The sequence below is a fragment of the Porites lutea genome, chromosome 8, assembly GCF_958299795.1.
Source record: "Porites lutea chromosome 8, jaPorLute2.1, whole genome shotgun sequence".
NCBI classification, from domain to species: domain Eukaryota; kingdom Metazoa; phylum Cnidaria; class Anthozoa; order Scleractinia; family Poritidae; genus Porites; species Porites lutea.
Window position 1 is genome coordinate 12,438,023 of NC_133208.1, and position 25,820 is coordinate 12,463,842.

At 40.3% G+C, this 25,820-nt stretch overlaps 1 protein-coding gene across 1 annotated transcript; it reads left to right on the forward strand.

The window, feature by feature from the left end:
* Positions 1 to 910: 910 nt before the first annotated feature.
* On the forward strand, positions 911 to 20,252 carry LOC140945063 (uncharacterized). The gene is made up of 5 exons (XM_073394130.1): positions 911 to 4,895; positions 5,430 to 9,094; positions 10,071 to 15,673; positions 16,078 to 16,405; positions 18,008 to 20,252. Exons 1-5 carry the CDS (start codon positions 950 to 952, stop codon positions 18,629 to 18,631), a joined length of 14,166 nt encoding a protein of 4,721 aa, XP_073250231.1. The 5' UTR covers positions 911 to 949; the 3' UTR covers positions 18,632 to 20,252.
* Positions 20,253 to 25,820: the final 5,568 nt, after the last annotated feature.

Consider the following 25,820-nt stretch of genomic DNA (forward strand, 5'->3'; position numbering starts at 1 on the left):
CAAGCAATACGTTCGAATATAACCACGGGGAGTTAAACAAGACTTTCGTTCCAATTTACTAACATTTACTGTGTCAAGCAGTCTTTTTTTGTAATTTAAGCACATGTTGGACAATTTTACGTTTCATTCGCTAAGATTTTTCAAGAAACTTAGAACAGTACTGATAAGCAAACTTCATATTGGGAATTTGTTACATTTATTGTCCATTTACAGAGAAACTGAACTCCAAAACAATTTCAATTTTACCAAATTGTTCAATTTATTATACAAATAGGATACCTTTACTTAAAGGATTAGTACTGAGAAAACATACTACAGGTCATTTAATTAAATTAAACCTCTCCACCTAACACTTCACTTAAGCCTTTCCTCTTTTGATTTTCACGTAAATATCGGCTTGGGCAAATGAGGTGAGACTGTTCCTTGCTTCGGTTTATTTTGAGTGAATTTAAGAAAAACCGTAAGGCAAAAAATAACATTGTGTAGTGTTTATATTGTCATAGCCTATCCAGGTTTTCTATTCCACGCACCAGTTAATAAGTATTACATTTAAGTGCAGGCATGTTGGCTTCAATATAAGGAACATATTTAGAATCATTTTTATATTCCGGCATATTACAAAGGCTCCGCTTTGTTCACAGAATTTACGGCTTGTAAACAATACCCCCGAGGCCTAGTGAAATCCCAGACGCTCTTGGTTTCTATGAAAACATAAAACTTGCGGCTTTATTCAGAAAGGACACTGGCGTTTTTCTCAATCGCTTAACCGCAAACTAAAACAAATCATAAACAAATATTTTGTCGCCTTTGAAGTTTTCAATTATTTTTTTTTTCTTGGCAAACGGTTTAGATTTTTATATTCTACACTTGTGAATTTCCTAATTAAATATATTCTCTATTATTTTTTAGGTTCGGTGTTATCCCGAGCAAATTAAAATCTTAGTTTATTATGGACGAAAACAGACGTAAAGAGAAAGTAAACAACTGGCGACTTGAGGTAGAAAACCTAGAATTAAAGGCTGCTGTTGAGGGAAAAGATAAAATAATTCAACTTCTTCGCGAAGAAATAAAGACGATCCGTGAATCAAAAGACTCTAGACATGCTTCAACTGAGCAGTTTTACCGCCAACACGAAGTAAAAGAACTTCACAGCGCGCTGCTAAGTAAAGACATTGCTGTTAAACAACTAAAGGAGGAACTAACCAACGCTTATCAAAACACCGAGCAGGTGCACCAGCAGTACGCGTGCGCAAGAGACTCGATTGAAGCGAAGGACGCCACTATCAGCAGGTTGCACAAAGAAAATGACAGACTACAAGAAGTTCTGGAGATAGCCCAAAATGACCGACTGCAAACGCTGGATAAGTTAAGCGCTGTACAAGCTGAGCTCTCCGCGGTTCGCGTCGATAAGAGCTGGTTAGAAAGTCAACTAAAGCTACAACAAGAAAGTTTTGTAATCACACGCACGATAAGCGACAGCCGAGAAACTGTGGAGGGTGGACACGGGATAGTGTTTACCATGGAAAGTGTTGCGAAAGACAAGCAAACATTACAGGAACTCATAAACACTGCGTCGCATTATGAGGAAATTATACGTTCTCTGGAAAGTGGGAAACGTAGCGATGTGCTCAGCACGCAAGAATCGTATCGGTTCGCGTCGGTTTCGAGCCCAAGGCAGGGTGAATCGTCGCCACGAGTTGAAGAGAATTACGTGATTGAACTCGGAAATAAGATGACGGAGGTTGAAGAGCGCTTGAAGAAAGCTGTTGTGTCACAGAAGTACCAGCTCCAGACAGAACGAGAGCAGTTAATTCAGGAGTTTAGAAACATGCAAATGCAACTTTTACAACATCAGAGACATCATGAAGTACAGAAGAATGAAATATCGTCAAAGGAGACTCTCATTCAGAGACTTAAAGCCGCGAAGGCAACATTGGAAACAGAAGTTGAAACTCTTAAAAGCGACCTGGCAGCCAGCCGAGCTGAGAGTGATAAGCATTTGCAGGAACAGAGAAAATTCCAGCACGAATTGATTTCGTCCAAGGGCAAAATTTCCAAGCTCGAAGCTGAGCTGGAAAATGAGAGGCGACAGAGAGAATCGGAAAAGAAAAGGATTGAAGAAATTGGCTCCCATTCTTACTCCGATAGAGATGAACTGTCGAAAGTAAAAATCCAGCTTCGTGAGCAGTGCCTGATAAATGAAAATCACGCGAGAGAACTTGATGCCAAAGACAACTTGATCAAGCAGATCCGGGGGAGACTGGAGAATAGCGAATATGAACTCGACAAATTCAAATCTATGCCCACTGTTGTGCAAGTATCGCAGGCAGAGGTAGGTCGGGAAAGAGAAAATCTACAAGAAAAACTGCTCGCGTCCGAACGAAGATACACCCAACTACAAGCGAGGTACGACGAGTATCGTCTTAAAAACGAGAAACTACAGCGTGAATTGCAGGAATACAGACACAAGCATACTAGAGTGGACATTGTTGAACAGTCTCTTGAGCAGAAAAGAGTCGACCTTGAAAATGATTTGGTGGTTGCGCAAAAGAAGTTGTCAAAGCTTGAGAACGCGTACGAAGCTTGCCAAAAAGAGAAGCTACAGTTACAACAAGAGTTAATTCCAGCAAATACTAAAATAAGTCAGTTGAAAAATGCGTACGAAAGCTGTCAGCAGCAGAAGTCGCAGTTACAACAAGAGGTGTTGTCATCGCATAAAAAGCTCGGAGAATTTGAAGCGAAGTTGGAGAGGCAACGACAAGAGAAAGCTGACGTACAGCGAGATATGAAGGTTCTAGAGAACAAGTACAATAAGGTGGAACAGCAGCTGCAACGAGCGTTAAGCGAGAAGCAAAGTCTGTTGAGCAAACTAGAGGAAGCAAACCGAAGAGTATTAAATGTGACAGACGACGGCCAGATACGAGACAATCAGTGGTACGTCCACCAGAAAAAATACGAAGAATTGAGCTCGGAAATCCACAAAAGGGAACAGACTATGCGTCAGTTGCAAGAAGAAAAAGAACTTTTAGAAGCGGAGATCCAACGTTTTAAACGCGACTTTGAAACTCTGAATAGAGAACTTGCCGCTTGTCAGCGAGAGAAAGCGAGTCTTCAAAGTGAGCTAACAAGTGAACGACAGAAAAATTCCGATTTTGAGAAAGACTGTGGACGCCTGCGTCAAGAGAGAGAAAAACTCCAACATGAATTGAATTCTATGAAAGACAATAATGCTCAGTGGAAAGATATGTGTGATAAGATTCAAGAAGACAAGGAACGTTTGCAGGAAGAGCTTCTGGCAGCACAGAGAAACATTTCACGTTACGAGGCGAGCCATGATAACGAGAAACGCTCTTCTCAGCAGGACACCATGGTATTAAGGACCAGAATAAGTGGCCTTGAAAGTGAACTTCAAGAGTTGAGAAAGCATGATGAAGAATTGAAAATTAAGACCATGGAACTTCAGAGATGCAAAGCCGATTTTGGTAAAGTGGAAAGAGATCTGGATGAGAAATCCAGAAAGCTTGAAAGGCTAATGAAAGACACTGACATAAAAGAGAACCTCCACCAGCAATTGAAAAAAGAAAATGTAGCGCTTAGAAGAGAACTCGAATCGGCGATGAAAGAATCTGGAGAGTTTTTATCCAGTTACGTTCCTAACACAACGACAATGGAAGTTGAGTTTGAATTAGTTCAGAATCAACTGTCAGACATGAGTACCCACATGAAAGAACTTGAAGATGACCGAGACTCCTGGCGACAGAAGAACCTGCATCTTCAAAAGCAAATGATCTTACTGGAGGCCAAAAACGGTGAGATGGAAAAGTCTTATATCAGACTAAAAGAACATGACAGGAAACTACAAGATGATTTAGAAACCTGTAAAAGCGCCATTGAAAAACTTGAGAAAGAGTTATTCGAGTATCAGGAGAGTAAGAACAGAGTTGAGAGCGCGTTTGAGAATTCTGAATTCAAGAAGGAGGAATTGTCCAAGGAAATATTGGACGCCAGGAAAAAGCTTTCGGATCTCGAGAAGTTATACAAGGCTGCGAAAACTGATGAATTGAAGCGCACAGAAGCGGATCGAGGCAAAATCACAAAGCTTGAAAGCCAGATCGAGAGCCTAACAAATCAGAAAAATCAAACGCAACAATTGTTGATGGAGACAAGAGATGCGGCGAGAAGATATCAGGACGAGCTTCACAAGACACAATCAAAGCTTCAAGAACTGCAGCGGTTCTCGGAAATTTATCATAAAGATATTCACTCTAAAGAGACGCAGAACCAAAGAATTCGTTTGGAAAAAGAAAGCATACAGAAGGAACTGGAGAGTATGCAAGTGGAGTTGGTTAACACGGCTTCAAATGTGGAGTCTTTTGACGCAGAGCGTTATGAACTGATCCAGAAAATGCGAGTGGCAAAAGACAAGATGCAAGAGTGGGAGAGTGCGTACAAGATCCTGCAACAAGAGCATGAAGCAATGGAGAAGGAGCTAAGAAATGCTCAAAAGATGGTCAACGAGGTGGAAGATGAGTTTAATAAAAGTCATAAGGAATATCAGAATGAAGTACGCACCAGTCATCTCAAGATTAGTAAGTTTGAATCTCAGGTACAGGTTGTGATGAAACAGAGGGACTCGTTGAAAGACCAACTTGATGAAGTACGCCAAGAGTTGCGGAACACCAAAGACGAGTACACACATCTGCAGAAGGAGTTCATTCAACACCAGCAGAGATGTGATACCTACCGAAAAGAGCTCTTGGCCAAGAGCCATATGATAGAGAGGCTTGAAGAAGAAAAGAATTCCTTGCAGCGGAGGATGGAACAGATGAGAATAGAGCTCGGGCAAAACGAGATGACAGGTCAAGTTGTGAAGCAAAAGAGTGATATCTTGGAAGGTAATTTGTGATGTTCTAAATTTAGGCTTTCAACGCTACGCTTTAATTCCAGTTAGACTATTACGTTAGGATTTATAATGACTATAGGCCTGATGTTCGCTCGTCGAATTCAGCTCCTAGGAGAATTTGGTCTTTACCAACGAGTTAAATATGTCCTTTTATAAACAAAACTAAGATATTACCCGCGCTCTGATTGGCCGAGAGGCGTGTTTGCATGAGAGTGTGTAAACATGGTTGTGACGTCAAAGTGTTTGCTTTTCGCTCGCTGATCACGCTGGCACGAATTTCAAAAAGCCTAAATAGTTATGTCATTCGCTTCTATAGTGAGACTTTGAGATTTCCATGAAACTGCTGTTCTTTATGTATTAATAGCTGGTTTCAATGATAGGCAAAGGTAATGTCTTCAGTGACTGGGAATCCCCTCATCGTTTGTGCTTCTGCGTGGGATTAGGGTGCACCGGCTATAGGATTGTAAAAGTGTAGACTTACACCCTTACTGCGTTGCGTCCATGTTGTTTGTTTAATTTGTTCTAGGTGATTTACAATCTGCTGGTGATAGGATAACAGACCTAGAACATACGTTGGGAACGTTGAGGTCAGAGAAAGATGAAATCCAACGAGAACTTCACCGCGTCACGAACAGGCTGACTATTGTCGAAGAGTCATATGCGAGAGCCCAGGAAAAAGTCAAGGATCTAGAAATTCAGCTCAACGCTGCCCGGAAAGTCATCAGTGATCTGGAAGATGAGCTATCCGTCGTCAAGACTAATGCGGCTCAGCTCGAAGCAGATTATGGATATAAAATCGGGCAGATTGACGATCTTGAGGAAAAATTAGAGGCTACGTACAGAAGTTTGTCAGAGATTGAGTCATCGTACGAGTGCAGTGAACGAGAGAAAGAAGACCTTAAGCAGCAGCTGACTCATGCGGAGAGAAAGGTGTCAGAGTTGAGAGAGACCATCCAGAGAAACGAGGAAGAGAATGATGATTTGGAGCGACAACTGGATAACACTCGACATAGGACAACAAAGCTTGAAAGTCAACTAGGCAATACTCAAAGGCAAAAAGCACAATACAAGGAACAATTGGACGATGTGAGAGCCAAGCTACTAAAATGTAAAGATGAACTAGCAACCGTACAAAGTCAACTTTACGACTGCCAAAGGAGCTTGGACGTGCTAAGGAAGGATTCCAGTACCAAAGACAATACTATAACAGAACTCAGAGGAAACTGTTCCACGCTAGAGTCCACTTTAGGAAAAACAAGCGAAGAACTTGCAAGACATCAAATGGAAAACGATTCGCTCCAACAGGATAAACGCGATCTTCAAGAAGAGATCTTAGAACACCAAGAAAAAGTCCAAGAGCTGGAAGCCATGTACAAGCTATGTGAACACGAGAAACAGCGACTCGAAGAAGAGATACACTCGTTCTATAAAAGGCTTGCGGAGCTTCAGGGATCTTATCAGACGTGTGAACACGACAAATTAGACGCACAACGCCAGGTCATGATGCTGGAACAAAAGGTGAGCAGGCTCGAGGTTGTCTTGGAGCAAACACAGCGAGAGAAAGCAACTTTAGAGTTTCATTCAGGAGACTTGAATGTTTCAAACAAGAAGGCGGTGGAAGAACTGCGTGTAATAAAAGGGCGCTTGGAGAAGAACGAGAGAGCATTTAATGACTTTTCAAATCAAATTTTGGAGAAAGAAAGAATCATCGACGAGTACAAGACCAAGATAACTACACTGACAACTGAAAACGATTATTTGAACTCTGAAGTGAGTAAAAGGAAGGAAAATCTCAGGCAACTGGAAAACGATCGACGCAAGTTGCTAGATAAATGGAGAGAGACGAGCGATGAGGTCATTCGAATGAAACCAATATGGGAAGCCGCCCAGCGAAAGAAGGAGCAGATCGAAACAGAATTACAGGCGAACCGAAAGAAGGTGGTCACTTTGGAAACTCTTTTGAAGAAAAACGAAGAGAGAACAACGCTCGCAGACAAAGATCTCAATCTCTGCAAGAACAAAATCTCTGATCTTGAGAGTGAACTTAACACTTTGCGAAAGAAGGTCTCCGTTATGGAATCCCATTATGAAGAAGCAAGGAAAGAACTAGAAGAGGTCAGAGAGCAGCTAAGGGAGGCTCAAGAAAAGAATACGAGCTATTCCATTCAACTTGATACAGCTCAAAGTGAGCAGATGGATTTAAAACAGCAGATTACGATCCTAGAGAAGAGCTTGGCACAGCATGAGGAAGAAGTATCAAGAGTACGCGAGAAGAAGGAATCACTGGAGGAGGATCTCTTCGCAAGTCACAACAAAAGGACAAAACTTGAATCAACAATTAGCGGGCTGGAGACGCAGAGAACAAACTTCAAAGAGCAACTTAATGAATCAAGGAATAAAACCATCGAACTTAAAGAGGAAAATATAAAGATTGCAGGCCAATTAAAGGAACAGCAAGGCTTGGCAGAATCTTTGAGGAAATCTCTATCTAAGAAGGAGAAAACGATTGAAGAATTGCATGAAAGGATAACGGAATTGGTAACGGAGTTAGAAACTTTGCGGCAAGAAGGAATGACTATAAAAGTGTCTTGTGAAAGCCTTCAAGGAGCACAAGAAGACATGAGTTTGAAACTTATGGAATATGAAAGCAAAGACGAAAAAACAAAACGGGAATTAACAGATACATTGGACGCCAAAGATGAAATTGAGAAAGAGCTCAATATCGCCGTGCAACGAAATACAGAACAGGAACATCAGTTGAAGAGTTTGCAGCGAGAGAAAGATCGACTTAAGTTCAGTTTGAACGACACCGTAAGAAAGCTCACCAAAGAAACCGAAGACGGATCCAGGGCTCAGAGAGAATTACAGGAATGCCACGTGATCATTGAACAACTGAAAAATGATAACAGAGCGTTGGATTCTCAAATTGAGGAATTGAGAGCCGTCAAAGCATCCATCGAAAGTGAACTGGAGAACATTCGGAGCGAATATGAAGTTTGTAACTCCAAAAACGACATCAATGAGAAAAACCTGCAGGATTCTGACATTGAATTGAAAAAGTACAAAGATGATGTTTTACGTTTAGAAAATTTGGCAGTTGATCTAGAGAAGGAGAAATCCGCCTTGGAAAAAGACGTTCAAGTTACTAAGGCAAAATGTCTTGAATATGAAAGTTTGGTTAGACGAATGGCTCAAACTGAAAGCGATCTTAAACATGAACTTCAGAGTTCAAACAGTAAGATTCTCGCATTAGAGTCGGAAAGCAAATTGTCTAAGAAACAAGGAAATGAGATTAAACGTGAAAGTGAAGTCTTGGGAAGAAAGGTTCGAGAACTTGATGAAATGTTTAAAAAGAGCGATCGAGAAAGGAAAGAGGCACGACAAGAAGTAATTTTAACACAGAGCAAGTTAGCTGACTTAGAATACAAATATGATTATGAATGCAGTGAGCGGAGATCTTTGAGCACGCTGATGGAAGATGCTAATGAGCAGGTATCCAAAGCGCTTGATAAAGCGCTGAATGTAGAACAGAAAGTGGTTGAACAAAAGCTTCTTCTTGACATGGCAAACAAGGAAGTACAGGAGAGAGATGATGTCATACGACAACTTAAAAATAGCAAAGTTTTCGTAGAAGGGCAGCGGGAGAGTTTGAAGCAGAATGTCGCGTCTGGGAAGGATGAATGTGAGCGCCTTCAACAGGAAATCGGTCGCCTCCAGCGTGAGATCTTCGACCAGCACAAGAAAACAACCGAGCTGGATTCAAAACTAAAAAAAGCAATAGCGGAGAAGGAAAAGATTCGGGACGAAGGTAATAAGTGTAACGATGATCTCTTGACACTGAAGACCCAACTGGATGAAGTGCAAGGTGTGAATGATAATCTTGAATACCAGCTTGAAGAGTATAAACAGAGTGCGTTGAAGTACAAGAACGATGCAATAACATTGCAAAGGCAAGTTACTGAGTTGACAGGGCAGTGCGAGGTGTATAAAGAAACACTTGATGCAAGGGAGGGGTCGGTAGGCCAGTTACGAGAAGCCAAACGAACTTTGGAAGAGGAAATGGAACAGTTGCAGAAAAGTGTCAAGGAGAAGGAAGGGGAGAAGGACCTGTTGATAACCAAGAGAAAGGAACTAGAGACAAGCCTTAGGTCTGCGCTGCAACAGCTTTCTGAAGCAGAGGAAGCGTTAAAGGTATACAGCAACGTAGAGTTACAGAACCATATCGATAATAGAGACACACTGCAAGTTGTTTACATAATGTTTTAACTGTACAAAATGCGTGTTTATAGGTTCTATTTCTTGAATGAAAACATAAGCAGCTTTGTTTTAACGAGTAAATTTTAACAGTATTGCAAAAAAAACTAAGCGCTACAAAAACAAAGCCAGGACTTAACCGACAATTTCCAATACTAAGCGAAAGAGACAACACTAAGCTCTTGTATTTGAAGAAAACAATATTTCCCGGGTAAAGGTTTCATTGAAATTAGATGTAAATGCATTAGGTGCCTCATGAAGAATTAATCTGAGAGAACGAGAGGAAATACTCATGTGAAGTTAAGTAGTATTGTTTTCCTTTTCGGAATACTTCCTGGAGTGAAATTAAATGTCTTGTTAGGAACAGTTGTTGTTGTTAAATTAAGGGGGCAGGGGCAGTCTGGTGAAAAGCATTATTATTAGTAGTGGTAGTGGTAGTGGTAGTGGTAGTAGTAGTAGTAGTAGTAGTATTTATTTGTTCATTTATTTATTTTTCTTCTCCCTTTTGTCTTAAATATCTAGCCAAGATTTATTTCGATCAAAAAATGACTCAATTAGCTTCGAGTGCTTGGTTTAGTTATTTGGTGTGAATTTTTTGATGATTTTTGGGAACGTTTTTAGTGTGAAAAAATTAAGGGGGGTGTTTAAAATTTTGGAAAATTTGAAAATATTGGATTTGGCGGTTACTTAAAAGTAAAATATGAAGTGAATAATTGGTAGACAAATACCACATAGTCCCTCACCACAACAAGGTGACTCTGATCCCATTAGCGGACTAACTGGTTCATGTGTATACCTTTCTACCCTAATTTATTTCCTTCCCAAATCAACATCATTTACCCAAAAACAACCAGAATACCTTTGTTGTTACTAATTTTATTTACCGTATAATTTTCGGTTCATCCTAATCAAGGTAAGCAAGGATGCTCTTCGAAGAGGTGAAGTCGATGCTGATTCTCTAAGGAGGCAACTTACTGATATGGAACGAACCTTTGTGGAAGTAAAGGAAAGAGAAGATCAAATTAAACAGAAGAATATCTTCTTGGAGTCGCAAATCGTGAGCCTTGAGAATGTTTACCGCTCAAGCCAAGAGGATCGTGATGTCCTGGAACAAGAAGTCCTGTCTCTTCAATCCGCGCTAGAACTCACGAGGGCATCACTTGACGAAGATCGCGAAGAGCTTGAAAGTTTGAGGTCCGAGACCCAAGGAATGAGGAATAAAGTATTTACTTTGGAAACACAGCTTCAGCGAACTGAAAAGATCAAGGAGGGACTAGAGCAACAAGTTAATATTTTCGCCTCAAAAGGTAGTGATATTGATGGAGAACTCATCCGCCTTCAAAGACGAGTCCAGGAACAGGATATTCTCCTAGAATCTCAAAGGAAAGATTTGAAGAACAAAGACGAAGCGGTTGAAATGTTTAAGATGGAGAACAGGAATTTGCAAAATGATGTCAGTGGTCTGCAAGAGGAGATTACCAGCATAAGGTCTAGTTTGGACGTGCTCCAACAAAATAAAGATGGAGCTGATAAGAAGTTGTTTGACGCAATGAAGCAGAGTTCCGAGTTTGAACTTCGCCTTGGTGCAGCATTGGAGGAACACGAGGAGATAAACAGGGAGTTGGCTGAAAAGCAAGAGAAGGTTTCCAGTCTGGAACAAGAATTGTACCAAGCATTGAAAGACCTGGCCAATGTAAGGCACGAACTAGAAGATGCAAAATCCCGAGCAGCAAAGGACAAGGAAGATATTGTTAGTTTGCAAAGGGAATTGAACGACAAAGATATCACGTTTGAGGAATACAGAAAAAGCGATCAGGAGAAGGTCGACAAAATTGACTCTTTACAGTCTAACGTCGATAAACTAGAGCAAGAATTAAAGTTGTCGACTGAGGAGCTCTCTAATGAGAAGGAAAAACATGGCCACGCTCAAGAAGAAATTAGTAAATTGCAAACAGAGTTGGAGGCTCAAGAAGCTAGTATAGGTGAAATGGAACACGCTATTGAACGACTAAAAAACGAAAGCGAAAAGCTCAGAAAAGAAGGCTTAGCTAACAAAGATATCGCTGATGAGTTGAGAGAAAGGTATCAAACGGTGGAACGAGAACATGAAAATCAACAGTATGAACTGACGTCGCTACAGCAAAAGCTGACATACTTGGAATCAAGGTATAGCAGTGTTACTGAGGATAAGAATAAGATGAAGGAGGACTGTGGTGCCTTGAAACGGGACGCTTCTGAGATGAAGAGTGCCCTGGATCAAGCACAACGCGAGAAGAGCAGACTTGAAGGTGAGATAGCGGCTGTGAGACAACAGAGTTCTGATTTACAGAGCAGGATAAGTAACATTCTTCTGGAGAAAGACAGATCGAATGAGGAGGTCTCTTCAATGAATAGCTCGTTATCTGCTCTGCAAGTGGATTACAACATCGTTTTGTCTCAGAAGGAAGACAAAGAAAAGGAGATAATGGAGCTTAATAATAAGTTGTCCAAGAACATTCTGGAACACAGTGATTGCGACCGAACAAAAGACAATTTACAAGGAGAGGTTCGCAGATTACAACGCAAGGTAGACGAGCTAGAACACACGGTTGTCTATCTGGAACAAAAGGATAAAAATGTCCAAGAAGAGTCGATTGAAGCACACAAGAAGATAACAGCTCTCGACCAAGAGTTGATTATTTACAGGAATAAGATTGCAAGAATGGAAGCTTTTGGTGGGGTAAACGAAAGAAAAATCCGAATGCAAAATGATTCACTCTTAACTGCGGAACAGAAAGTAACACAGCTAGAACTTGCGTTGACTGCGAGTCTGGAGAACGAATCCAAGCAACAGAAAGATATTTTTGATGCACAAAAGAAAGCAACAGATTTCGAAATCGCTTATCAAAGAAGCGAGTCTGAGAAGAATCAACTGCAACAGGAAATGAACTCGTTTAAGAGCAAATTGACAACGAGTGAATTTAAACTTCAGAAAGAGACCAAAGAGAAACAACAAGTTGAAGCCCAACTTCAGGAGGCAAAACTTAAGTTGGAAAACCTCAAGTCGGAGTCAACAAAAAATCAGCGAAAACTCGCAGAGCAACAGCGGGATTATGAGCTCAAGTACAGAGACTACGAAAGCATGATGGTAGCCATTGAGAAACTTCGTGCGGAAAGGAAAATTCTTGAAAAAGAAGTTGAAAATCTGAAAAGGGATCACAGTAACGCAAAGCTTAGCGCAAGCAAACTTGACCATGAGAACAGAGATTTAAAGAACCAGTTAGAAGCTAGTAGAGAGCGCATAATAGATGTTGAATCTGCCGCTGAGCAGATCAAAAGCGAGTGCGACAGACTAAGAAACGAAGTTCTTCTCCTGGAAACTTCATATCAGGAGTCACAGCTTATCTGTGACATGTTAAGGAAAGAAAAAGAAGACCTTAGTTCGCAGCTTCTGGAATCGTCACCTCCTGGGATGGATTTTGGATCGGAAGACTCCGTGAAGAAAGAAAAAGAAGACCTTGAAAGCCAGCTTATGAAAGTAAGAAGTGAGCTAGAATCAGCGCTGAGATCTGCCCACGAAAAAATGGTCTCTGAGAAAACTAAAGCTGAAGAACAAATTCTAGCGTTGAAAAGGAAAAATTCTGAACTACAAGCAGATAACCAAGTAGCTCATCGTGACAGCACTAGGGCCTCACTGGAAATTGAGGAGACTACAAACAGGCTTCGTGAATTAGAATTGTCCTACGAACAAGTTAGACTGGCCAAGGAAACGTTTCATGGTGAAGCCAGCGATGCGCAGAGGAAGCTAGCTGCACTTGAGGCGAGTTATGAGCTAAGTGAAAGCCAGAGGAACGATTTGAGCAGAGAAGTGACGAGTTATGAAAAGAAGCTTGCATTGATGGAATGCTCGTACAATAGAATTCGTGAAAGGGAGACAGATCTGGAAAGGGAATATCTTGAATCTCACAGGAGGGTAACGGAGATGGAGCACGAACTAAAAGCCAAGACAAAACTGTTAGACGAGGCGAGAGCCATGGTTCAAGAAATGGACGAAAAGAGCGATGTCCTTCAAGTTGAAGTTCTAGAATTGCAGACCAAGGTCTCAGAGTTAGAGGCAACGTGTGAAATGTGGAAAGACAAAGCAAGAAGATGGGAGGACCAAGCACAGACGGCCGAACGAAAAGCCAAAGAAACCGAAGAGACTTACAAATTCGGACAGCTTGAAAAGTCTGAACAACAGCGCGAGCTTGCGGCGCTGAGAGATTATATTTCAACCCTGGAATCTGAACTCAAAGATGGTAAGAGAGAGAAAGAAGATTTGCTTGGCCAAATGGAAGATTTAAAGAACGCCAGTTCTAAGGATCACAATACAGTTAATAGCCTTAAAAGGCAGGTCAATGAATTGGAAAATAAGGTTGATGATGCAAATAGAGAAACTGAAGAGAAAGAAACAGCTGTAGAAGATTTGAAAAGGCAGAAGGTACTTCTAGAAGATGAGGTGGAAACTCTGAGGGGAGAACTACGAGAGAGAGAAAAAGTCAGTGACGATTGTGTCAAAGAAACGGAGAAGATTCGTCTTCAGCTCGAAAACATATCAGCAGAACTGGAAGAAACGGAAAAAAAATTGAAAGCATGCGAAGAAGAGAAAGAAAAGATGCGAAACGAGAAGATATCAGCGCATAATCTTCTCTGTACATTGCAGGATAACAGCACAACGAATGAGGTTCACGATGGAATACTGCAGCTAGAGATGGAGTACTTAAGGAAGAAATTGTCGGATATAGAGTTGGAGCTGCAAACGTCCAAAGCAAAGAACGAGACATTAAAGCAAGATCTTCGTGGTTACCAAGATGGACCTAAGGATTGGGAGTTAAATGAAGAGATCAGAAGATTGCGGTTTGACCTTCAAACGAGCTTAGAGAAACACCGAGATCTCGAACGATTTTGCAGAGAAAGTGAAGAAGAGAAGACGAGGTTGCAACAAGAGCTTTTAGACGCGCATAAGAAGGCGTCGGAGATGGTAAAAGCGCACCAGTATTGTCACCAGGAAAAAGAAGCACTGAAAAATGAGATCGCTTCATTGAAAAAAGCACTCCATGAGCTCTCCAGCAGACGCGAAGACGCCCAAGACAATAAAACCGATCTTCAACAGGAAGTTTTGGATTTGCAGAGGAAGTTTACCAAAGTGGAAAACATGTACGAACAAGCTCAATACGATAACAAAAGACTGAGTTCACAGTTAGAAGAAGCAGAAAAGAGGGTTCGAGATCTTGAAGATGAGCTCTTTAGCACACGCCATGAAATTAATCAACTCAAAAGCGCTTCTTTCAGCAATGAAGAGAAAACGTATTTTGAAGAGAGGATCCTTTCAATGGAGTCAAAGTATACAGAGCTCGAAACGTCCTATTACAGTCTTCTTCATGATAAGAAAGAAATATTTGATGAGCATCAAGTGAAGAGTCAGGAGTTACAACGTCTTCAGAGGACATTAGAAGAAAAAATAAGAGATGCCGAGTATTTAGAAAGGCAACTGGAAGAGTATAAAAACAGTTCCAGTTCGGAGAAAAATCGTCTTCGGGATGAGCTAGAGGAGGCTCTCGAGAGACTGCACAGAAGCGAAGCTGAATTATCTGAGAAAGTCTTTGAGAATGAGCGCTTAATCGACGAACATCAGCAAACTATATTTGAGAAAGACAGCCTCATCAGTGAGCTAAACGCTCAAATAACCTCACTCAACTTTGAAGTGTCGACCTTGAAGAGAGAGTTAGCGTATAGCAAGGATGATAAAGACAGCTGGAGTGAGGAGATGGCGCGGTATAGGGAAGAAACGTTTACTCTAAGGAAAGAACAATCTCGTGCAGAGGAAGAACTTCGGCTTATTAAAGATGACTATGAGGGAATGAGAGACAAGTTGGCAGCCATAAAAACAGAGAAGGCTCGATTCGAAGAGGAAAACGGAAAACTTAAGGAGGAGATGTCAGAGATTCGGCGCGGAGTAGTAAATGTCAAAGATGAATTAAGATCCGCCAATATGGAGGTTGAGAGGTTAAAACGGGAACTGTCCATGCATAAGTATGAGTATGATTCACTCGAGAACGAGAAAGTTAATCTCAAAGAAGAACTTTCAGGAGTTAAGATAAGTAAGTCTGAGGTTCAAGACGAACTAAGGCGGGTAAAACGAGAGTTGGAGAAACTCCAGCGAGAGGCTGGAGTAAAAGGACGAGAGGTTGACGCCTGGGAAAAGGAGAAGACCTTGTTGCAAGAAGAGGTTAAGTCTTCGAGAGTTGAGAGGTTCAATCTTAATGAAGAAAACCGGGACCTTATGCGAGAAATTGAAAGACTGACATCGCAGCTCACGTCGAAAGAAGGTGTGGTCGATGAAGTAGGACAAGTGAAGAAAGAGAAGGACCAGATTTATTATGAGTATACGATCATCAAGGAGAAGTACACACGGATAGAAATTGAGAAACAGACTCTGATTCAGGAGAAACAATCCTTGGAGTTTGACCTTGGAGATTACAACACCAAACTACAAAGGTACTTGTCGTGTTATACAACTGACTTTGATTTCCCTATATAAAATTCTAAACTGTTAATGTTTTACCTCATTCCATGGTCGCAGTAGTTACTGTACTTGCTAAACATAGTTTCAAAAAAAGCTTTGGTTAACAGCCACATATAGATGTTCTGTTCATGTGCTTTTAGATTTGATAGAACACATCTCTCAGTTCTTATTAAACGGCTACACAAACTAGAGGTAATGAGAATAATAATAATAATAATAATAATAATAGTAGCTTATCACTTAAATTCCTGGATATAGGGTTTTAAACTCAGGTCTAAACCCATGGACTTTGAAATTTACTCTATTATTAATATTCTATTCCTTTGAATTATTAATGACCTCTATTTAACGCTATTTCAATTCTGTTTTTATTAAGGTGCGAGGACTCCAAGAGACACTTAGAAGAGGAGAAACGACGGTTGGAATATGAACTAAGTATAGCGAAAGAAAGACTCTTAATTGTTGAACGTGAGTTTGATTCTAGAGCTGTAGAAAAAGAGCAGATATCACAAGAAATCAGTGGCACACGCACTGAACTCAGAAAAATGGAAATTGAGTTGCAGAACGCTTTAAGAAAACTCAGAGATGCAAACGATGACGTCACAGCCAGGCAGAGTCTTCTGGAGAGACTGGAACGAGAGCTTGAAGACCAGCGAGAGAAGAGTAGATTACATGAATTTGATCGCGAGAAGAAGGCCGAACAGGTTGAGTAACATCTATTTGATTACACCAATCCTCTTTATCCTCTAAGTACACCATTTGCCCTTGGGTCAAATTGAAAAATGTTTGACTTATTTTCCTAAGTACAGCTTTCCGTCTTATCGTCCCTTTTCATAATTGGCATTCTTTTGTGTGTCGTTGTTTAATAGTAAAGGACGGTTAAACAGAGTGCTTACTTTAAAAATAGTATATCAAACGCTTAATAACTGAAGCAAGGATTGGCATAGTCGGTTGAAGCACGGCCATCTTTGAGGGAGGATTAGAGATTGTTTCTCAGGTGTGACCTCAAATCTTTGTTTCGAGTTCTTTCCTTTCCGTGTAGCTTTAAGTAGCTTTTATCGAATATAAAAACAGTTTAGTACAGTATGTTCTTGTTATACTTTATTAAATTGTTTATCATAATTTTACTGTAAGCCACATAAAAGAACCTGCTTGATCTTGCTTGGCTAAACAGATTGTTGTATTTTGGGTATTGAAGTGGCAAATTTCTGCCACGAGGTTATTAATCCACAGGTTTTTATTAGCGGTTGTTTACTGTATGCGGTGTATATGCAGTTCTAATTGAAAGTGAGACCTTTCTAGTAACAATACCTGGTTTCCTGCTATGCTTTTTTTAAGGGCTGTACGAGATCTTGCTGACCTTTGAGTCTCTGCATACAACCCTATACTATATGGCCATTAAAAAGAAATCTTTTGACTAATATCTTCATTTAGTGCTCTCAAATTCTAAATAGAGCTCCGCTTTTAGACTTGGCTAATTCTATATTTAGTTTTTATTGAATGAGGCTGAGTAGGATGTAAAGAATTATGCGAGGTGGATGTTATCCAACGAGGCTGAAGGCCGAGTTGAATAACATTCTCCGAGATCTGCACAATTCTTCACATCATACGAAAGTCGAATTCAATAATTGTTTTATTATTCATTCAAAATATTTCCAAGTTCTTAACAAGCTTACCTCCTCGTAGACTTTCTTCAAAACTTTGGCCTATTTCTCGGTACGGTTTCAGGGTATAAACAGGTATTTAATCTTGCAGATACTCTTCAAACAGTCGATAAAATCCATCGAGCTATGTGTTTCGCGTATTCTTTCATTTCTTCCATTCAGTCTAAGGCAGGAGTTCAGCTATTTCGTCTTCGAAAAGCCGTGAAAGCCATTTTTTAGTTCACTTTTGCCCAGGCAGCCTCGTTTCCAATCAAATATATCATCGAATCGATGATATATTGGTCACATCTTCCAAATATGGTAAGCGCCCGTTGGTTATGAAGAATTGGCCGGGGGATTGGAGCCAGTCAGAAACGGTGAAATGTTTTGATTGAATAATGAATCATGTTGAATGCAAAAAAAATTATAGATTTGAGTTTCGGTATTTTGGTGTAATATTTTATCTACCTAATACAAGGTTCTGCGTTCGGCCACCTTACCTAGGGTCTAGTGTACTAAAGTAAGTAAGCACATGCGTAAGGAACTGGCCATACCGCGGAGTTGGTAGTGTGTGTTTCAGTGCTGAACTTGGTCTAGCGCACTAACCATTAAGCCAACGCCCCTCCCACAATATACCTAACTAATGTACGACGTTTTGTTTAGGTGAGCAACTTGCAGCAACGGATCGAAGAGCTTGAGGTAGAGATTCAAAGCTTGCAAGATGATTTAATCCTCAGTCATAGAGCTTACGAGCAGTGCAAGAAACAGCTGGAAGAAAGGCAGCCAGATTCAGATGATCAAACAGAAACCTCTACTCTCTCTTTTGATGTCAAAGGACGACCACAACAAACCACAACACTGGGGATTGATGTTCAACCTCAGATTACAACGCTGGATATTAATTTGAGTCCTACCCAAAGTTTTGACTACAGTTTTACACCTCAAACCACTGCAACAGAAATGGAATTCCAGCCACAGACGACAGTTGAATACATACCGGAACAGATCACAGCGACGGAATATGAGGTTAGCCCACAGACAACCACTACACTGGATATTGACGTGCAACAGCGCCGCGCAACTACTGAACTAGAGATTGATATCGAGCGAAAATCGCGACCTTCTCCTCCTACGTCATGGACCACCGGAAGTACGTCATCATTTCAGGTGTACAGGGACCGGAAGTACGGTCCGGTACAGTTCACTCTTGAAGAAGAGGATGATGGGGGATTCGAGATTGCTCAAATTGAGAACAGAGACAGTGCAAGAAGAAGATGGAAATACTGAAACACCTTTGGGCTGTTTAACACTGAAAACAACCGTTAATGTAGGCCCGATTAGGTACTTAGGTATGCGGTAGAAGAAATGTTCTGGATCTTTTTTTTTTAACAAAATCATAATTGCAAGTACATTTTGTGTGCCGAACATGAGGTGTCTACCAGCCAAGAGGTTGATTTTAGGCCCCATCCACATGAATTGGAAAACATTTGGCTTCAATTCGGGGGGGAGGGGGGTACTGTCATATTTGGGCTATATAGGGGTGTGCCACTGTGAAGGGTATGGTTTTCAAGAAGTTTACTCTGGGATGGGGTATATAAATCAAAGAGTTTGGGTCTAGAATAGGGTATCATTTTCCAGGAAACTGATCAAGTGGTTGAAGATTTTAGACCAGGGAAACCGGGAATTGCCACTCAAAAATATAAAAAAATTAAATCGGTTTTGTTTTGGCTGGACTCTGCTAGTGACCTTAGTAGTTTCTGAAAAACAGCTTCTCTAAGATTGGGGGGATTTGATGAGTTTAGTCTGGTATAGGGTAGCAAAATTCAGCTGAACTAGCTCTGGTATAGGCTAAGGGTTCCAGGGTCCCAGCGGCACATCCCCACCCAAACATTTTCTAAAGTACCTCCCGGGGTTTCAGTCGTCTACACGCATTCCCAAAATCCGTCGAGTCCGAAAAGACTAGCCTGGAGAGCGGTTTCATAAGATGAGATTTCGGTGGGCGGATTCACTGTATGGTTTTGAGTGGACGCAAGGTTTTTTTTCCAGTTTATCTGGACTCGTGTCGAAGGGGCCTTTGTTACCTCTTGCACACCAATATTCTCACGCCATATTTTAAAAACATTTTTCATGGGAAAGCAACCACTTCATTTTAAAAATGATAAAACCAGACCATGTCAATTGACAGATTTCTCCAGGGGCTATCCTTTAATTGTAGTAGTATTTTAACAACAGTGAGTGTTGAAATTAATTGAATTTATTTTATATGGATCATTTTGCCATCGCTGTAAGAGATATTGTCCATGTCCTTTCAAGTTGAGCAAAGCACTATAAAAAGTTCTTTAGAGCAATAATTTAATTCAAAACTGGTGAATATTTATTATAGACTTTAGGTAGAATTTTGATGAGAACGTTTTACGATATCTATATGGAATGAAAATTATATCAAGCATTTTTAAAATGGCAATTCACTGGACTAACGCACGAGTGTACCATCTTGTAAATGTAAAGTATTTATATAATTTAAGAGAACGTTACAACGTCGTAAAACACATTTTGTGGAAGGGTTTCAGAGGGGAGAGTTCATTAAGTTTTCACTTAAATCAACTTATTTCAAAAGTAGGTTCTACATTTCTAACAATATTTTTGAATGCTTCAGGTTACAAACATTTTGATTAACCAGTCTGAATTTCATATTATTTAGGTCATATTACAAATGTTTGGTTTTCCTTTTAAAAATCAAATGTTGTAGAAAAACGTTGCAATGAAAAAACTTTCTAGGTGAAAGAAGCTGCTACCTATACACTTTTTCCGGGTTCTTGTAGAGTGTTTAAGAAGTCGTAAAAAATTGTTTACGTGTTACTGTAGACTGGGGATTCTCCAGCAAGGACACGAAAAGCCAGCCTTTTAACCCATTAAGACGGACTCCATCAAGAAATGGAGTAATTTTAATTGTCTGTTGACAAAAACCTTGTACCAGAATAATTTTAAGCATATTGCATTCTTTTTCACATTTTTCAAGGGCGAAAAATATGTAATAAGTTATCTGTAATAACAAGGCGTACCAATAACACCAAAGAAAATTTCTTATGGGAGCCCGAGAAAATAAATGTCAAATTTCACAAAATGACATCTTACGCATGAAATTTTCAGAATTTTATCTGTGTTTTCACATTTCTCGTGAAATATATCGACATTTATTTTCTCAGGCTCCCATGAGAAATTGTCATTGGTGTTATTACAGATAACTAATTATATCTATAGCCCTTGAAAAGTGTAAAAAAGAATATAATGCGACGTTGTTTAAATTTTTCTGGTACAAGGTTTTTGTCCCCGGCACTGAAAATTAAAATTACTCAATTTCCTAACGGACTCCGTCTTACGTTAAGTTGTCAGTCAAACCCCGATAATAAGGACACTGAAGCGGCCATAGAAAATGTCCGTAATAATTGGGTGTCCTTATTAACCAGGTTGAAAATGTAAGGACTTTCTTTCCCCAAGGACAAAGCAAACTGTCCGCATTAACCCTTTGACTGCCAAATGCAGCCAAAGGCAAATTTCGACCAAGTGCAAATTTCATTTTGTAAAATGCTGAAAAACAAATAGCACCATGTGTAAGTACAGGCAGAGAGCTTTCATTTGAATGGTCACATCAAAGGATTTCGTCCGCAGACTCAAAAGTTGGAGTCATCTTATAAAACTCCATCAATCCCTCAAGCACTCTGGCGGTGAAAGGGTTAATGAGGTATCCCGCAAATCAAGCGGGTGTCCGTAAAGTGCGATTTGACTGTACTAAAGATAACAAATGCCGTCGTACTGTTGTGGTCAAATGCCCAGGTTGGTGCCCTTTAAGGACTTAATTCTAATTTCCCAACGAGACCCGTCTTTTTTTATACGAAAGTCGGATCAAATAAGGTTTCTGGGGAAACTGCCCACCTACCCCTCCCCTAACTCAACATTTTGCCCTAAGTGAGAACTAAGTGTTAATGCTGACTTAGGGGAGGGGTAGGTGGGCAGTTTTCCAGAAACCTAAATTGAAGTCTCCTCTCGGGCTATGAACCAAAGGAACTGCTTGCAGCAGGTTTCTCTGTCCCGTCTTTCAAGTGTACAGTGCATTTCCAAGAGACCCTACCGGGGCCAAGGAAGATGGGGGGGGGGGGGAGGGTCCACATTAACGAAACGTCGTCTCGCTTAGGGATGATCTCATCTCCAATGTTACGGTCAAAATATCAAATTTCTTTGTTGTCGAGATCTCGTCTAGGGTTGCACCTGAAGATATACAGTCGACTCTCTCTTAATGGACACGTCGGTAAAACAGACACCTAGATTTTGTCCTTACTGTCTTACTCCTTTTACTTGACTGTCTTTATAAGACAGCCATCTCTCTAAGACGGCCACTCAGTGCCGGTCCCAAAGAGAGAGTTGACGGTATATAGACCCATCAATTCTATTTTTACAATTTTGGTATCTTTTGAGACAGGTTCCTAGCCTGCGTATATATCATGGCGGTTTTGTCCGACGCACTACTGCGTGGCGAAGCCGCGAAAAAATAAAAACCTCTTGCTGCTCCCGTCCCAATCTCCTCGCGGTTTCTCTGCCCTCGCCCCACTTTATCACTTTGTACGCCCAACCAAAACCGCCTTGCCGCTATGCTAAGCGGGCTAGCTGGGTCCAAAAAGCCTGAGTCGCACCCACACTGGTCTCCTTACTGAGAGAAAGAGAGAATAGCTCATTCTCTCTTGCTGAGAGGCATCCCGGGAGTCTTTCGATCCCGAGGGGTAGAGCACAGTGCCGGGAGACCCCCTGCCCGGTTAATGTCACCCAAGTCGAATTCAGGCACACGCTGCTCTCTGTACCTGCTCCAATAGGTCATGCACGATCAAGTACTGAGCTATGTATAGTTCGTGATATCAGCCCTTATCAGTTCTTGATTAATCTAAGTGGAAACAAATTACATTTTAAAGTTACAATTTCACAACATTACAACAACTCGAATTCCTTGAGGAAAAACATAAGCGGTCGTGATAATGAGAATCACAGAGGATGCGAATTCCATTCGTTTCAAAAGATATATATATGTTCTATAACAACATTGAAATATGACAGCATATATATCCCCTCTTGAATATGATGATTGACTTGAAGTGTACAACAATAAAATATGGTGTTCAGGGCCCGGGGGGGTACTCCCTATAATGGCCTGTACGGGGAGGCTTCGTCCGAAAGAGCTACCTTTTTCAGCCTTCAGGCCAATGAAAGGGGGTAGGAAATAATTCACCGGTTGAAGTTTATGAAAGGAAATAGAAATCCGTCATGTCGGTCGGTAAGTGGACTAAAAAGGACTAACAGACGTATCTTGTACTGTGAAATGGTCGAGAAAACCTCCTGGTTAGTGATTTCTTCATATTAAAATTAAAGAAGAGTAGTGTGCTTACTAGGTAAATGACTCCAAGGGGAACCTTTTCTGTCAGAAATGGTCTGATCCAGGTCTACTAAAGATCCGGCTGACTCTCACTGGTTTGTCGTTGTGGTTTTGCCTTCACAAGTGTTTGTTATGAGAGGCACTAAGAGGGTGTAATTGGTCGGACATTAAGGAGCGATGCTGTCGACTGCTCTCCCCCCGGGTTGGATATATGGTTTGTTAGGGAACAATGCAAGATCGAGATATCAGGAGATTAAGATTTCGTGATGCTTTCGAAACGACAGTTCTATCAAAGAGCCTGGTTTGAAATGGATAGGGCAATATATTAATGAACAAGTGCTGATTGAAAGCTCAAATGCCAAGAAAAATAAATCCGGCATTACCAGCTATATTACCGACCGTGAATACTTCACATTCCAAATGTCTCACATGATGACCTTTGATTCTTGGCGGCGGCATTCAGCATGTGGTTTTAGCCTTTGGCTTTGAAAGTGGGCTCAAATTAGAAACCTGGTAAATCGGAAAACCCACGTGTGTATCTAAAACAAACAGCCTTTATAGGGAAATAATTATCAAAGAACTGCTTTCGTTTGAAAGGTCAACGTTCACCCTTCCTCTTGTTTCATACCCAGACTCAAAAATTAGAATTACTATCTGATTTTCTACAGCGTAACTAATAATAGTAAGATAAGAACATATTTGGATCGTGAATCTACTGAAGCAATTATTCATGCTTTCGTGACTACCAACATCTTGGATTACTGTAATGCGATTCCATATGGACTACCTAAAGTTCACTTAAACCGCCTACAGCTACATTTTAGTTCAAAATAGACCGGGAATAGAGCAGCGCGTATCGTAACATTCACCAAGAAGTATGAACATATTACACTGGTTGTCTGTTGAATATCGTATTATTTATAAAATCTTATCGTTATTATCGAAAGCTATCAATGTATTTTCACCGAGTTTTATATCCATTTTGTTCAGTTTTTGTAACAACTCCTACTCTAAGTTAGTTCAAGTCCAGAGATCTAAGCTGAAGTCTTGATCGAAGATTATTATTATTATTATTATTATTATTATTATTATTATTATTATTATTATTATTATTATTATTATTATTATTATTATTATTATCCGCACAGGTTTCAATTAAATTGCACGTTTTAGTATAATGGCAGACGACAAAGCTTTAAACAAAGTCACCCTATGAAGGCCTTTGTCTGCAGACACAAATCTACTTAGTTTACAAACACCTTAGAATGTATCATGGCTTCCTTGAAATAAGATGGATAAGAACTGGTTAAGAAAGCTGAAAGTTTTAAATAAAGGTCTTAACTGATTGGCTGCCTTAGCTGGTGTTCGACTTAGTGTAATTCTTCATGTAATCAAGTGCCTCCATGGCGCCTTAAACAAAACACCGCAGTGATTTTACGAAATGGATACTTCTCAATCAACTATTGCTATCTTTGTTATTATTCGGAAAAAAAATCCGAGCCCCCAGCGGGAATCGAAGCAACCCACGAGCTTCCAGATACCGGTAGGACGCTCTAACCACTGAGCTATGGGGAGACTCACATCGGAGAGCGGGTCGAAGTTTTTGGGGTTAGCCACACGACGTCGCATCTCGCGAGTACGCGGAACTAAAGCAAAGTAACACACTGACTTACTTACATCACGCAAGAACCTTAGGAAAGTGCTGTGTACACTTTAAAGCCAACCAACCACCCAAGTATCTACTAGTAAATAGTAAATATCTGTTTCTAATTATTATTATTATTATTATTATTATTATTATTATTATTATCATTATTATTATATTTATTAAGATCTGTTTCTAATTATTATCATTATCATTATTACTATTATTGTTATCAATTATTATTATTATTATTATTATTATTATTATTATTATTATTATTATTATTTTACGGAGTGGACAAAAAAATAGACAAAATTCAAAATTCTATTTGGTAAATGCTGGATTATAAATAGTACCGTGTAAAGTCCTGCTGAAGAGATTTCATTTGAAATGGTTACACCATAGGAATTCATTAGCAGTCTCAAAAGTTAGAACTACATACTAAGTAAATAGTACCATGTGAAAGTACTACTGACGAAGTTTCATTTGAATGGTGACACCAACGGATTTCACCAGCAAACTCGACGGTTACAACTACATGCTAAATAAATAGTACCATGTGAAAGTACTGCTGAAGAGGTTTCACCTGAATTGTCACACCATAGCATTTCATCCACAGACTCAAAAGGTAGATCCACCTTAAGGTCTTCATCATTTACTCTTGGATTGAAAGGGTCTGGAAGGTCGGTTCCACATCTCACGACTGGGTGTGATTTTAGCTTTACATACGCAGTGTGATCTTGACTTGGTTCCGTCCAAACTGCATGCTTTCTGCGGTGTCACTCTGTGAGGGTCCAAATTCTTAAAAATGATAAACTCTCTCTAAGACAGGCACCTTTGGTACTATGTGATTGTCTTAGAGAGATGTGCGTCTTTATATAGAGCCCGGCGGGGGGGGGGGGGGGGTACTTGGGCTAATTTTTGCTGAGTATGTGCCGCTGGCCTCTTAGAGCCCCTACCCCATTATGGTCTATTCTGTGGCCAATTATAGACCCCATCTTAGTCACTTTTGGGCAAATGTGTAATTTTCGCGATCTCTACTTAGTCACTTTCTACTTTTATGAATTGACCCATTTTTTAGATTGAATGAAGAATACTTTACTTTTTATCCACAGTACAAACATTTTGGTACGTTTGCTAACCTTAATTTACCCGTAAATATGAAGAACTGTCATGTCTTACCCCAAAAACTTCTAGAATGTGCGACCCCATTCTAGTAACTCTATTGAAGTGCGACACCATTATAGTCAATCCAGTCGTGAAAATGCGACCCCATCCAGCGGCACATCCACATTAGCCTCTTATAAGGAAGTACCCCCCCCCCCCCACCCCCCATCCCACCCCACACACACCCCGGGCTGTTTAGAGAGTATTAATTGACACATAGAAAGCAATGGTCAATAGCTCTCATT